The sequence below is a fragment of the Syngnathoides biaculeatus genome, chromosome 1, assembly GCF_019802595.1.
Source record: "Syngnathoides biaculeatus isolate LvHL_M chromosome 1, ASM1980259v1, whole genome shotgun sequence".
NCBI lineage: Eukaryota > Metazoa > Chordata > Actinopteri > Syngnathiformes > Syngnathidae > Syngnathoides > Syngnathoides biaculeatus.
Genome location: NC_084640.1, coordinates 3,935,548 through 3,951,848, shown reverse-complemented (window position 1 = coordinate 3,951,848; position 16,301 = coordinate 3,935,548). Strand labels below are relative to the sequence as shown.

At 40.0% G+C, this 16,301-nt stretch overlaps 1 protein-coding gene across 15 annotated transcripts in view; it reads left to right on the top strand.

Annotated features, from left to right (window-relative positions):
- Positions 1-16,301, top strand: part of gabbr1b (gamma-aminobutyric acid (GABA) B receptor, 1b) — a 326,457-nt gene that overhangs the window by 201,170 nt on the left and 108,986 nt on the right. For all 15 annotated transcript variants that reach the window (XR_009796880.1, XM_061833538.1, XM_061833452.1 and 12 more), the window contains 3 exons: positions 888-1,058; positions 2,167-2,268; positions 12,988-13,053. Coding sequence is in view for 14 of the 15 variants with exons in the window: in XM_061833538.1 (XP_061689522.1) it covers positions 888-1,058; positions 2,167-2,268; positions 12,988-13,053 (339 nt within the window). In the remaining variant the exon portion in view is untranslated. The remainder of the gene's footprint in view (positions 1-887; positions 1,059-2,166; positions 2,269-12,987; positions 13,054-16,301) is intronic.

Below are 16,301 nucleotides of genomic sequence, written 5' to 3'. Positions count from 1 at the left end.
GCCAAGCCACTGCCCCAGGTGGAGCTGCCTCTGGCAGCAGTCCCACACCTGCACTGCATGGACACGAATTAGACAAGGCATTTAAGCCTTGAGTGTGTCTTCTGCGTTTGCGAGTTTGTTGTGTGACTGTGTGTTGGATACTTCACTATTGTGCGTGAGTATGCAAGCCTGGCGTAGTGCATCCCTTCGTAACAGCAATCCTGTGCCCCTATAGACTTGTCACATCATGTTCACGTTTCCAAGTTTTGCCTCATAGTCATCGGACCTTGTTTCACGTTTTTGGACCTTGCCTTTAGCTTTGCGTTTTTTGTGCCTCTGCCTTCTCGGACTGCTTAGCCATGTATGATCTCAGTTTGCAATAAAACCACTCGCAACATCATGCCCATGCGTCCGAGTCCTGCATTTTGGGTCATATTGCCCAAATGTTTTGGCTTCAAACAGGTTTTGATCTTTGGTTTAATTATAGGATACTGTAGTGTACTGTTTTTCCTTAAATCTACAAAGGTTTGAACTTTTGAGTGTTTAAACGAGAGAAATGTGAGAAAATACTAATCCATGTCTGATAAAAAGTTTATAAAGTGTGTGGTTAGGGGTTTAACAGCCTTAAAACATCCATAAGAAATGAAAAAACAAATGAAATAAGACTGTAAATGAAAAAAAAGAACCTGTAAATGAAAATATGCTGAATGAAAAACATATCCTGCAAATTCTAAAACATATACTGAAAGAAAAAACAAAAGATTTTTTAAAAAAACTACTACACAAATTTTACTTAATTTTTTAGAATGTAACCCCTGCGTTCAGTGAGGAAACACTGTAATTGAGGGAAAAAATAAAAATAGTCACTTTTTTAGTTATTTATTCAAAACGTTCTCCTTCCCTCTCAGTTGTCCTATGGGTCCAGTTCTCCAGCTCTCTCCAATCGCCAGCGCTTTCCTACTTTCTTTCGTACTCATCCGTCTGCTACACTGCACAACCCAACTCGTGTTCAGCTGTTCCAGAAGTGGAGATGGACCAAGATTGCCACCATTCAGCAGACAACAGAAGTTTTTACATCAGTGAGTAAAACGTTTGGACTGAAGTGTTCTAATCCAACACAGCCGTTGTATTTTATGAGGCTGAAGAAGAGACCAGTGATGATATTTTGTGGTTTGTGTTAGTTTCTAATGGTGTAAAAACTGAAAGACACAAGCATTACAGCTTTTAATAGTGCGCAATAGAAGCAGCCTTCATAACTGGTTAGAATTCAAAGAGGAAAATGTAGAGCTCATTGGGTTGATGAACGGTTATTAAACATTTTCTTATGCTGGGTGCTTTAGGATCTCTTTGAACCGATGTCTGAATTGGATTCTGTGAATGTAATAGATTCAAACAAGATGTTTCGCCCCAAACATATATTGATTTATTGATTTGAAAATATGTCAGGCGGTTAGGGCATTGTAGGCCGAAGATAGCACTTGCTGATTTCATGTTTTTTTTCCATCATTAGATCTGTCATCCACATAAAATTTCCGAGTGTTTGTTCCTTCACTATCAAGTAAAACAGTTTAAATAGTCTGAAGTGGTATTTAGTGGTCTTCTCTTAACCTTAAGTTAAATGGAACTTTATGTTCATTGCTATTTATATTACTATTTATTGTTTCTATGTAAAAATGATGCCATAAGTGGAACACCAGTTAACTGAAGTAAAATTGGTTACCATACAAAGCTAACACTCAGTTAAGTAAAATGTAATAATTATTATCTAAAGACTGTCCAGCTGCTTGTGAAAAAATGTAAGCAGGTGACACAACTGTGTACCATGCAAAAAAGGCTCCTTTTTTGTTATTACAGTTGGAGGATGACTTTGAAAAAGGCAATCGTTTCTCCTTGGACATTTCCCATTTCCTCACCACTCTTTTGTCTCCTTTCTTATTATTGCTACTGGGTATTCATTTATTTGTCTATGTCCCTCTTGTCACCTGCCCTTATATGTGTTTGTATCATCTCCCACTCACCAGCACGATCTTTGTAAACAGGCACCTCATCTCACCATGACGCTTTTATTTGAAGATGTCTTCTACTGTTCCCATTTCTTTTAGTCCCTTATCATTCTACCAGCTTCCGATGAGTTTTCTGTTTCACTTTTCTGTGTGAGTACTCCATTCTTCTCTCTTTGATTGATAGACCCTGGATGATCTCGAAGAGAGAGTGAAGGAGGCTAGGATTGAAATCAGCGTTCGTCAGAGTTTCCTCACTGACCCTGCTGTGGCTGTCAAAAACCTCAAGGTACCTGAAAGGCCCAATTCTTCCTGTGGAAAGCACAGTTCATTTAATGGTCCCAATTACCAGATACCGCTGCTTTTTCATTGGGTAAATTGCTGACATTCAAAGTTGACCACAACATTCTGTGACACTGGTCGATTTTCAATTAGTTTTAATTTCCTTTTATTTAATTTAGATGCACTCCAGTGAACCCAATTAGCTGTAAACTTCAAACATTTTGGTTGAGATGAATATGACTAGATATCAACTGTAAAGCTTTTTAGTCATACAAGGCCAGATTTTAGGTGAGCAAAATTACTGGAACAAAATTATATATTTCTAGCTGGTCGCGATGAAGAAGGAGTTAAGATGAAAGGCAAACCTCTCAATTTATCATTCAGTTTGTGCTCTTACCCTGACCTATGGTCGTGAACTGTGGGTCATGACTGAAAGAACAAGATCCTGGATACAGGTGGGCCAAATGAGATTCTTCTGCAGGGTGTGCAGGCTCTCCCTTAGAATGAGGGTGAGGAATTCAGTCATCTGGGGGGAGCTCCAAATTGAGCCACTGCTCCTCTAAATTGAGAGAACCCAGATTAGGTGGCTCTGTTATGTATCCCTCCTGGGCGACTCCCTGGTGAGGATTTGCAACCACAGCCCACCGGAAGGAGAATCTGGGGATGATCCAGGACATGCTGGAGAGACTTTATCTCTTGGGTGGCCTCAGGACTCCCCAGAAGAACTGGATGAAGTGGCTGGGGAGAAGGAAGTCTAGGCTTCCCTGCTAAATCTATTGGCCCCACAGCCCAACCTCAGATAACCGTAGGACAATTTGGATGGACAGATAGATGGCTGGCTGGATGGAAAGTCAAAATATAGTACAGAATAAGACTTAAAAGAATACTGGACAATAATATTTCCTTTCTGGAAATGCATGAAACCTTTGAGTCTCCAAATGCCTGGATTCTTCTTTTGTGGTGTTTTTCCATATTTCGATGCTATAGTCTCTTTTTCTTTGGTGGCTAATTCCCTTGAATGTCCTCTTTAGCAGCTAAAATGCTTTGTACTATAGATTTTAAACGCTGTAAGAGTCCACAGGGTTTAAGTCTGGAAATGATTTTTTTTCTTTTTAATATGCATGTGTGTAAGTCTGTATGTGAGTATATGTGTGCATGTGTCCTTTTGGATAATAAAACGGTATCTATACTGTGTAACATTCATCATCAGCAGTTTACACTCTTATTTTAGAGTTGAATGAAATCATCTTTTCTTATTATTTTGTTCAAAATAAGTAGATGTCATAATCTTCAGGTTCTTAATATTTTTTTAATTACCTACTTAATTACTTAATTTATTACCTAAATTTATGTTTAAACTGAGGAAATCCATATTATTACCGCTACTTTTATGAAATACCTTTGGTTAGTTTGACCGAGTGGAAGCATGGTCGACAACTGGTTAGACCATCTGCCTCACAATTCTGAGGACTGAGGTTCGAATCCTGGCCCTGCCTTTGTGGAGTTTGCATGTTTCCCCTCTGTCTGTGTGTGTTTTCTCCGGGCACTCCAGTTTCATCCCACATCCCCAAAACATGCATTAATTGGAGACTAAATTGCCTTCAGTTGTGATTGGGAGTGTGCCTGGTTGTTTCGATTTATAATCTACTGGCTGACCACCAGTTCAGGGTATACCCCGCCTCCTGCCCGAATATAGCCCTTGTGACGATAAGCAGCTTAGATAATGGATGAATGGATGGTTTGAGGTTGTTAGCAGTTGGAATCTATGTTTGGAAACACAAGCAAGAAGGCTGTATGGTTTTTTTTCTTTAAAATTGTCATTTTGGTGGCAATTTAGTCTGAGAGAGAAATTATGACAACATCCTGCTACTTTGTAGGAAACAGCACCACGTTGTTTTGGTTTTGTTTAAGCAGTGACTTTCTTCTTGCAGCTTTCAGAGGCTATATCTTGACTTCAACTTCAGTTCTGTCACTGACATCACACCAAGACATGGCTGTGTATTGATTTTATCTATAGCTTTGTAATTTTAACCAGGGCTAGACAGCAGGACTTTTCTGAAATTATCAGTAAGAACATCAACCATACTCAGACTCTTTTTGCTGTGGTTGACAAGATTACACCCACACCCAAATCAGATAACTCCAGAACTCGAAGTAGCTGATAAATGCAATGTTTACCTGTTATTTTTGTGAAAAAATACAATCCATCAGGTTAAATATCAGCAGCTATTTTTGTGAAAAAATACAATCCATCAGGTTAAATATCACCACAAATCAGCAAAATGATACGACATCTGAAGCCATCCAGGGAAAGAGCTGTTACCATGTCAGAATTTGTTACAGTTGAGCCAAAAACTATATACTATATAAAAGAAAAAGCTATTCAGCAGTTGAAACCTTTAATAAGCTGTCTTAACTCAATAACATCTTACTTTTTCAAAACTATTGTGAAATTAGTGCTAGCTGATTTGCAACAATCAATTGCTCATTTCAGTCTGGCGAGTTTCCTCAAGCTCTTAAAGTAGCTGTTGTTAAGATTCTTCTAAAAAACACAGCACTGAACGCTTCCTTGCTAGCAAGCTATAGACCCATCTCTAATCTCCCTTTCATAGCAAAGATTGTTGAGAAAGTTATTTTTAATCAAATTTTTCACTAATTTCAATGAGGTTTCCGAACTTATCACAGTACAGATCTGGTCTTATCAAAGTGCTAAAAGATATATCACAGATGTGCGAATATGTCAATTTTCGTCTTGTTGACTCTCTGTGTAGCTTTTGATACTGTAGATCACAATATACTGCCAAACAAGTTGGAAACAGGGGTAGGACTTAATGGAACGGTCCTTAAATGGTTCAGGTCCTACCTGCAGTAAAGGAGCTATTTTGTAACCATTGGAAGTGCCATATTGCAGCAAATGGCAATGATACATGAGGTCCTTCGATGGTCAGTTCTTGGACCCCTGCTGTTCACCCTGTATATGCTAACTTTGGGTCAAATTTCCAGAACTTTAGTTTTGACTATCATAGCTATGCAAATAACACAGTTATATGGAGCAGTGTCTCCAGATTACTGCAGTTCAATTGAAGTGCTGTGCAACGGTCTAAGGCAGATAAATGGATGACCCAAAGTTTCCTTCAACTAAACCACAACAAAAATGAGATAATTGTTTTTGACAAATAAAAGAAAAATGATTTCTGTTTAAATACCTGAACTCACTATCTTTGAAAAGTAAAGAACAAGTCTAAAACTTTGGTGTTCTGATAGATTACGACCTGACCTTCAACAGTCAAATCAAATCAATTGCTAAAACTGCCATTTACTTTCTGAAGAACATATTTAGAGTTACGGCTTGCATGTGTCAAGCAGACCAGGAGAAGCTAAATCATGTTTGTATCTCAAATGGACTTGATTATTGTAATGGTCTTCTGAATGGGCTCCCCAAAAAGAGCATTAAACAGCTGCAGCTCGTGTTCTGACCAAAACAAAGCAGTCTGTGCATATGGTTCTAATTCTAATGTCTTTACACTGGCTTCCAATCAATTTTATAATAGATTTTAAATTTCTGCAACAGGTCTAGAAATCACTAAATGGTTTATGTCCTGAATACATGAAAGAAATGCTCATGGAATACAAACCCTGAAGGGCTCTGAGAGTGACATGTCTAATATTGGCGTGCAGAGTCCAAAGCAAATATGATGAAGCAATTGAGTTACCTTATGTATGAAATGGGCTATGAAGTTGCTTTTCTTTGCTATACAAAAAGAGGAGTTACAAAGAAAATTAGGTATTTACTGATGCCTGATGCTCCAAGATAGATAGATAGATAGATAGATATTGGAAATTATTTTCAATTAGTTTAATTTGTGAACGCAAAATGCATGAAGAGAACTTGTTAGTAAAATATAACCCATCTGGACACTTTCGCTCCTATAAATGGAGTGCTGGAGGTTAATCAACATTCTCCATCACACGTACATGACGGCACAGTGGAGCAGCTGTAGAGTGTTGGCCTCACAGCTCTGAGGACTGAGGTTCAAATCCCAGGCACTCCCTGTCTGGAGTTTGCATGTTCTCCCCGTGCCTTTGTGGGTTTTCTCTGGGCACTCCGGTTTCCTCCCACATACCTAAAAAAAACTTGCACGCATTGAAGACTCTAAATTGCCCCTCATTGTGATTGTGAGTGTGACTGTTGTCTGTCTCCATGTGTTCTGCAATTGCCTGGCAACCAGTTCAGGGTGTACCCTGGCTCCTCCCCGATGACAGCTGAGAAAGGCTCCAGCACTCTCGCGACCCTTGTGAGGATAAGCAGCTCAGAAAATGGATGGATGGTCAAACATTTTTGACTTGTTTGATAAGACAACTGCTGGATTATCTGGTGGTATGTCCCCCATTATAATTCATATGTTAACCCTAAAAAAAAAAAGCTGAAGGCCACTTTGCTGTGTATCTTTGTCCTTTCATTAATGATGTCAATTTATTTCTATAGTGACACAGTATTTCACTTAGAGAAGAAATTTCCCACTTTTTTATGTTGTAATAAACTATAGTTCTATTACCATTAGAGTACTTTTCCTCATTGTAATAAAAACCAAAAAAAAGGAGAATAATCCACCAGTAAGAATTCTTACTGATGTTTTACTAGTTGTCAGGCACAATAACGTGGAATATTATTGTGTTTCTGCAAATTAATAACCTGAAACAACAATAACAACTAACTCGATATTGCTATGCGATGTGCCAATATAGTGAATGAAAGTTACATATGGGACTACAGCTCCATGACCCCCGAATGACTGCCAAAAGGCGGTGGTGAAGACACTCATTTGTGAAGGGACGCACATGCACATTTCAAGTATGCATACAAAAAATAGCCCCAAGGGGATTGTTCTCATGTGAACATGAGGTTTCTGCATCACAGAGTGCTCTGGGAGTCACTCAGAATTCATAGAACCATCGTTACATATGTAACTTTGGATGTGTATGTGTGATTGTCTAGTAAATTCTTCTTAATCAGAATGCTTACATTAAAACACTGTTCAATCACACTGTGATAATATGGAATTAGTTTTTTAGTTTGGATACATTATTTGGTTATTCAGAGAGCGGGAGGAATGCTGTCACGACCCATCGGAACGGAGGTAGGACCCAAATGCAGGAGGACACGGGAGATGCAGAGGTAATTCGGGAAAAACGTTTATTATTCCAAGGTCGGGGATCGGGCAGGCAGTCAGGTGCAGCAGCAGTAGTCAGGACGTCGGGCGTAGAGAGCAGGTCAGTGGGCAGGCCGGAGTCGGTACACGGGAGAACGATCAAAGCAGGGAGGAGTATCAAGGGAGTCAGGCTTACGGGGTCGGTCGAAGAACAGGCGAAGGTCGGTATACATGGGTTGATGATCAGAGATACGGGAGTGCTGGAACAGGGCATGAACTTCAACGATCTGGCACCGGACGAGTTGTCCCCATGGTCCTATATATACTGGAGCCAATCAGCCAGGATGAGAGGCAGGTGTGTGCCTCCCAAATAGCGCAACTGCATGGGCACTCGCACAGCCCGGGCTGGAGCGGCAGGATGATGACAGTACCCCCCCCTTCCTAGGGCGTGATGGTGACTCGTAGGGCAGGAGACGGTTGTGGGAGCAAGTGGCTGAATTGACGGCGAGGAACAGGCAGCGAAGTGGGAGAAAAGGGAGGAGTTACCGTTACATTTATGTTACTACCCTCACCTGTGGTCACGAACTGTGGGTCTGAAAGAACGAGATCCCGGATAGAAGTGGCTGAAATGAGTTTGCTCCACTGGGTGTCCGGGCTCTCCCTTAGAAAGAGCTAGTTATTGGTAAAACAAGATCCTGCCACCCCACAAGGTTAAGTGACAATAATAGACTTGGTTAGTACTGTGCGTTTTAGCTGATAAAAAAAAAAAAAAATGATGATGCACCATAAAATTAACTTTCAATGTTAGGTAATAATCTAGGGGCTAGTCAAGGTTTTATTCTTTTCCATTAAATTTTAACTTTTTCTGCTCAAGTTATTCTGTTGTTGTGACTACACACCATACGTATTACTATCCGTAAAGGTGTGTTGTGTCTGAATATGTGAGGGAAGATTTTGATGTACAGGAGCACTCAATTGAAGTTGGCATCATCAAATCGTCGTTTGAGCCGATCAGACGTTGACAAAAGATGAGCGGCCAAGTAGCACAACAGTAGTACAACAGAAAAGAGTGCCCGGCGGCTCATGTGACCTTTTTATATTGGCACCCCAGGGGTCCCAGTATTTTTTAGCGTGACTATACATATACAGTATGTTTCAGTGACATGGCAGAAGCTTTTACATGAGATACTGCACAGCAAGTCTTTGCCATGTCTGTTTGCTTGTCAAATGGACGAAAGTACAGACAACACTACTGCGTGAGTGTCCACCCTCCCCCCCTTCTCCCGAGTGCCGAGTAACCACAATAGAATTATGGGTATTTACAAGTAAATGCTCACCTCTTGCCTGCGTTGCTTCACTGTTGCACCTTGGTGGCTGGGAAATTGAGTTCTCTTGCTTGTGGTTGAGGTCCCGATGGCCGTCGGAAAAATAGTTGATTTCTGCCTCTGCCTCTGTAGCCTTTATCAAAACCCGCCAGTTTGAAGTGATCAGCACAGTTTGAAATGTTTGATAGGCATGCGTAGCTGGCCATATTTACTGTAATTCCCTGTTGAGTGACTTTCCCTTTCTAAAGGACATATATTCCTTCATCACTTGGAACCACCTGCCCCCCCCAAAAAAAAAGAAATGCCCAAACCATTTGTACAACCGAATATGATACACTTAAACCACTGTGACATTGTTAAATCATACAAAAAATATACAAGGACCAGAACAAATAGCACAGAATACGGAATGAACAGGCTGTTGTGGCTCATGTGACGTCATAATGCTGGAAAGAGACGAACACTGGAAGGCACGGGATGCATAACATTTATCAATCTGACTACTTTATACCTGCTATATAATCACTTTGTAATGCCAGATTTGGTTTGTAAAGGGGTTCTAGTGGTATCAAGAAAAAAATGCAAATCTTTGTCTTCTGACAATTAATTATTCAGAACCTCAAATCTAGTCTTATTTTTTTTCTCAAGGACTACAAGATGGTTACCCAGATTTAAAACAAGTAATTATTTTGACATTTAGTTGTTTCTTAGAGCCATCTATCCAAAACATCCATCCATCCATCCATCCATCCACCCATTTGTTCGCCGCTTATCCTCACGAGCGTCGCGGGGAGTACTTGAGCCTATCCCACCTGTCAAGGAGCAGGAGGCGGTGTACACCCTGAAGTGGTTGCCAGCCAACCGCAGGGCACATAGAGACAAACAGCCGCACTCACAATCACACCTAGGGGCAATTTAGAGTGTCCAATTAATATTGCATGTTTTGGGGATGTGGGCGGAAACCAGATAGCCCGGAGGAAACTGGGACCTCAGAACTGTGAGGCCAATGCTCTACCAGATGAGCCTATCTAAAAGATTAGCAAAAAAAAAAAACAAAAAAAATAACAAAAAACACACTGTTCAAGTAGTAGTAGGCAGTTAGGTGCAGCAGCAGTAGTCAGGACGTCGGGCGTATCATGTTATACAACTGTATGTAGTGTACACTACATAACGAACAGTGTCTTGAAAAAAAATCTCTTACAGACACTCCTTTGAGATTTTTTTGTCAAAATTTACCCTTGGCACAACTCTTCGTCTGTCCTTATGAGCATTTTGTAGCACGAAGCACAAGGTGTTGTATTGCAACTCTCTCTGAGTCCAAAAATAATGTTTTCCTACATGTACAACCTGTCTCACTCTGCCTGCATTGTCGTGGTAATGATGAGAACACTAGCTTTAGATCATGCCTCTGTGCAGCTTGTGGGGGTGAGCGTGTTTTGTTGTTATCTTAAGATCCCTGTTATGTGTGACTGCTGAAACCAAATATTGGCTATGACTGATGAATGTGATCATAGTACACAGCCTTTGGTGCACTGTGGACTGTCTTTTTTCCCCAGCAATAAATGCAACGTGATGATTTCAACTCAATTTGCTTCATCGGCATTAATAATGCATGTCGTTATAGTTAATTATCATTTTAATACTTCTTGGCAACAGTTTGGGGAATTTAGTTTTGCATTCCAGCTGCCTGTGCCCCATTGTGGAAAGCAAGGTTAAAAAGACATGCACAGAGCCTTAAACTTAACCCCATCAAACAAATTTGCAATAAACTTGTTCCGCAAAAAAAAAAAAAAACCTCCCTCACATAATGTCTTAAATGTTTGAAAAAGTGATCTGAGAGGAGTGGAACCTGTTATAGCAGCAAAATTGAGGGCAGTTGCTCTTCAACCCTAAGAGGAAAAGCCAGGTGTCCCAATACTTGTCATGATCCTGCCACTTCAGCACGAGCTGTGCGGGTGCCCGTGCGGCTGCGCTAATTGGGAGGCACACCTGTGCCTCATGTGGGCTGATCATCCCCTGTATATATAGGACCCGGTGACGACCGGTCCTCCGCCAGTTCGTTGAGCTTCATACCCCGTTCCAGCATTCTCCTATCCCCGTTCGAACCTGTGTGTACCGACCTTCGTCCGTTCGCCGACCAACCCCGTAAGCCTGACTCCTTCGATACTTCTGCCTGCGCTGATTGTTTCCCCGTGTACCGACTCCTGCCTGTCCGCTCATCCGTTCTCTTCGCCCGACGTCACCACCACTGCTGCTGCACCAGACTGCCTGCTCGATCCCCGACCCCTGCATACAATTAACGTGTCTTTTCTTGAACTACCTTGCGTCTTCCGAGTTCCTGCATTTGGGTCCTACTCTCGTTTCCGATGGGACGTGACAATACTTTTTTCCAGAGAGAATTAATTTTTTTTCTTCAGTGTCTTTAAATGTCCAAATCTGCTTCATGATTAACTGTAATCGTCAAGACACTGTACAGAGTATTTTTAGGATGTTCTTCACCCTATATCATTAATCAGTGAATCCAGATTGTGGTCCATGCCAGGCTAGAGTGAATCTTGACAGCATATGCACAAATGATTCACATCGAAAATGATCCTGCAGTTCAAAAGGCCAAGCTCTTGTCTTTCGTAATTTCCATTGCATGTGAAACATGTGCATTGTGGAGTTATATTCAGCGTTGGTGAACACACAACCAAAGAATAACTTAAGTAGAAAAGGTTGGAATTTAATGGAAAAGAATCAAGGCATGACTAACTCCTAGATGATTACTTGACATTGATTAATTTTAAGGTGCATTTTCTCAGTTTTGTTGCAGTTGGCATCTTGGCCTAGCTAGAACGAATGGTCTTTAATGATAAGCACCAAAAACGTCACGGGGTCTGGCTGTGGAAGTTGGCACATATCCAGATAATGCGTGGATTTAAAAAATGTTTTTTATTTTATTTTATTTTTTCAATGAATTTCCAAAATATATGCAATAATATCACTTCAGATTGGAGGGTTTATTGTACATATGAATTTTGGACAAAGTCCTCCTTTAAACTGGATACCTATGTTGGTACAGACTGTATAGTATAAATTTGGTGTTCATAGAGACTGCGAAATGCAAAGCGGTTAGCAAATATGAAAAGCATTAACACGCTACTGACTACTGTTTTTGGTAAAAAAAAAAAGAAAGAAAAATAAAGAGGAAAAAAAACTCACTACCAATCAGCTCACTTGTACGTATCATGTTATACAACTGTATGTAGTGCACACTACATAACGAACAGTGTCTTGAAAAAAAATCACTTACAGACACTCCTTTGAGATTTTTTTGTCAAAATTTACCCTTGGCACAACTCTTCGTCTGTCCGTCCATTTGAAGCATACGGAAAGGGCAGAATTTGGATATTTTTATTAATTTATTTTGGGCTGGGGGGAGGGGTTCCTGGCGGTGCTTCAAGGCAGAACTTTTGTGTGGACTCATTTTGAAGCCCACTTAGCTGAGTTGTTCTATTTTCTTCACCCCCCCCCACAGCCCTAGAAGCATATATAGATTTCAGGGAAACTAATCTGAAAATATTTGGACAACTCCCTTCAACTATTTACCAATACCAGAAACAACCTGATGCTTTTTCTAGCGTTGGTTAATCTTGACATAGTACCATATTTGTGAAAATACTGTATGAGAATCCTCAATGCTGTCTTTTTGGATTCATCCATAAATAATATAGCAGCTCAAAGTCAGTGTGAAATACATTATCATGGTGAAAAAAAATGCATTGTAGTATTTCTTTGTTCACTGTCCCAAATGGTCAAATGCAGAAGACAGCAATTTGGCACATTTGTTTTAGGAAAGAGATTTGTTGTTGCAATCAGTAGTTGGTTGCTGCACACTTACAACGATGTGCAGTGTAGTAAAAGAAAAATACATGTCTCGTTCCTCCATCAGCCCTACTCCTCTTCATTTCTCCTCAGCCAGTCAGCCTCCCTTTTGTACATTTTTGCACGTCACACAAACGCTCACACAAATACACGCACAAGCTCAAGAATGACCTTGCCATGGACACTGGCCTAGATTTAATGTGCAGGATTAATTAGTTATTGTAACGGAAACCATGGCAACAACACCATTATCACCAGTTTTGAGTGAAGGTCTACCGGTGTGTTGGTGGCTCCTGTGTTCTCCGCATCCACACCGGGACGCCTGTTATGTTATTTTTATTGTCCAGCCCCGTGGGTGACCCTTTTCTTTCTCACTCTTTACAGCGTCAGGATGCCCGGATCATTGTCGGCCTCTTCTATGAGACGGAAGCCAGGAAGGTCTTTTGTGAGGTAAATTATTCTTTTGTGAAATGTTTTGTTGTTGGACTGAATGAATGAACGTGATATTCGTAAAAAAATATCTCACACTGCCATTAAAAAGAAAATGAAAGTCTGTACAGATTACCACAGCATTTAATATTCGGTTTGTTTACAAATTACTCATTATACTTATAGTAGATTCTACAATACACAGCATGACTTGTAGAGCTTTGGTTTTTATATGCCTTTTGTAATGTAAAATATTTCATTACCACTACTGTGCTTGACTCTTATTAATCTAACCCACACAATACTCTTTAAAAGGCTTTCTATAATCTTAAACACCTTTGAAACTCTTAAAGAAGCAGTAATCACCAGTAGTACTGTTTAGATTTTATTAATTGTAATACTTTGTCAATTTTGCTTTTTTTCAGTTTTATGTTAGACAAAGAATCACGCAATAATCTGAATTATCTGGAAAATAAATATACACAAAATTTGCAATAGGTGAAGGACAATATAGCAAGGGCACACATAGATACATGAAGGGATGCGGCAAATTTTTGAAACCCTTGATATTGAGAAAGAAAACCCCACAAAGTCAATAAACTAAAGCCTTTTGATACACGTGAATGGAGCAAAAACTTGCGGTATGGAGAAGGCAGCTTTGAAACCTGTGAGCTACAGTTGAAGTAATCAGTTTTAAATTGCCTAATTGGCAATTGTTGGGTGTTGTTGCTTTCAACACTTTTGTTGATGTATGTACAATATATGCTGCATGGTGGCATTGTGCCAATCTGCATGGATTTAGGCAAGGAGGTCCAAACTACGGCCCATTTTTTTGCGGCTCGGCGCATGTACTGAAACTAACACTGAACACACTCTGCAACCCTAATTTTCACGGTCTTTACACAAATAACATTATATGCAGTTTTATTTTAGTTTTTTGGTTTATCTCGTCTCTCGTCCCAAGAGTCTGTGTGACAAGTGGGTTCACCCTGTGCACTGGTCTATGTATCAATGTTTTTTTTTTTTTTAAAGTTTGATAAATGTGGGGATTCATCTTGTCATTATTCACACTTTTTCTCTGCGGGGACAGGAAGGTAGGTCTGTTATCTTACGCACACACACACACACCACACACACACACACACACACACACACACACACACACACACACACACAGCCACACGAGAAGCACGTTACGCAAGGTAGCCAAGCCAAGCCAAATGCAAAAGATGGAATTTATCGGCTTCAAACTGAATGAGAAAAGTGAAGCCACAGTATGCTGGTTTTGGTTATCAACGATATTTCACGTCACACTTAGCAATGCCGAGAAGCCCAATTTTTGTGGACTTTATGTGCTGACTACATGAGGATGAGGGCCGTGATAAAGCATTTACTGCCTGCGTTTTGGTCAACAAATTAAAGACAATCTGAACACATGTGTGGCAACATAGCGCAATGAAATGCCAGTAATAGTCCTTCAGCAACAAAAAGAACTATAAACTAGTTTGTTTTTGTACTGGTGAAGATTATTCAAAATTTTGAATTATGAACTGTACAAGTTCATGTGGAAAATTAACTTTCTCAACGCTGATCCTTTATTATTTACCAATTTAGAAGTTTTAAAAAAAAGTCCCCATGCATTTCCTTCCAGGGTATGAAAGATTTCAAAAACGCATGTGAAAACTTCATGCAAGAAAAGAGGAACTGAGCTCTGTGTAACACCAGGATTTATACCTGTTCTAGGTCACCGGAGGTCACGCATGCCTTTTTTAGTATGCATACTCGAATTGTGCATGCGCTCCTTTTGGTGATCAGCAGGAATGAAATTGAACATCACTGTAGTTGTCAATTCATTTCTTCCTTTGTATCAAATCAGCATTTCAGAACGAGCACCCATTATTTGTTTCAACATTTAATAGTGGGGTTTTTTTTACATTTTGTTACATTTGTAACATGTCACAATACTCAATCGTATAATATTGTACTGGACCAAGAACCAGACTGAGTTGTAGGGAGAAGATGGAAATGGTTTATTTGGAAGGACCACTGCTTTGAATTCCTAGGGCGTGATGGTGACTCGTAGGGCAGGAGACAGTGGCGGGTGAAAGTGGCTGAATTGACGGCGAGGAACAGGCAGCGAAATGGGAGAAAAGGGAGGAGTTACCGTTACATTTATGTTACTACCCTCACCTATGGTCACGAACTGTGGGTCTGAAAGAACGAGATCCCGGATAGAAGTGGCTGAAATGAGTTTGCTCCACTGGGTGTCCGGGCTCTCCCTTACAAAGAGCTAGTTATTGGTAAAACAAGATCCTGCCACCCCACAAGGTTAAGTGACAATAATAGACTTGGTTAGTACTGTGCGTTTTAGCTGATAATTAAAAAAAAAATGATGATGCACCATAAAATTAACTTTCAATGTTAGGTAATAATCTAGGGGCTAGTCAAGGTTTTATTCTTTTCCATTAAATTTTAACTTTTTCTGCTCAAGTTATTCTGTTGTTGTGACTACACACCATACGTATTACTATACGTAATGGTGTGTCGTGCCCGAATATGTGTGGGAAGATTTTGATGTACAAAAGCCCAATTTTTGTGGACTGTATGTGCTGACTACATGAGGATAAGGGTCGTGATTAAGCATTTACTGCCTGCGTTTTGGTCAACAAATTAAAGACAATCTGAACACTGCAAACAGTTAAAAATTTGCCAGAAGCATTAAAAAATATATACATTACAGATTACCATATACATTTTTAAAGTTATCTGACTCACCTAGAACTTTTTGAAGGGTGTTGTCAATCATTATTGGACAGAGGGCGGGGTACACCCTGAACTGGTTGCAGCCAATTGCAGTTATACTTGCATTAGTTTTCAAAATTGATGAAAAAAAAAACGCTTCTATGTTATCAGTAGTAGTGGAACGTATGGTTTTAATGTGTTAAATGAATTCAAGTGTAAGAATTTCAAATACGTAGTTACATTTGAAATTGCATCCTTTGATTTTTGCATTTCATCCTTTTTTTCTGTATGGCGCCCTCTGAGCAAAAAAAAAAAAAAAAGAAAAAAAATGGGACACCCCTGATAGACCTTAGGCAATGTCATGTTCTTGTTCTGCACAACTCGAGACTAGATAGACAGTACATCTGCTGGTTGCAGCCAGTAGTGGACTCAATTTTACCATTAAAGATGTGTATAATCAACAACTCTCCCTCAATAGTCAGAATTCTCAGCAGTCAACTCATGCCCTTCCCTCTCTAAAATGACAC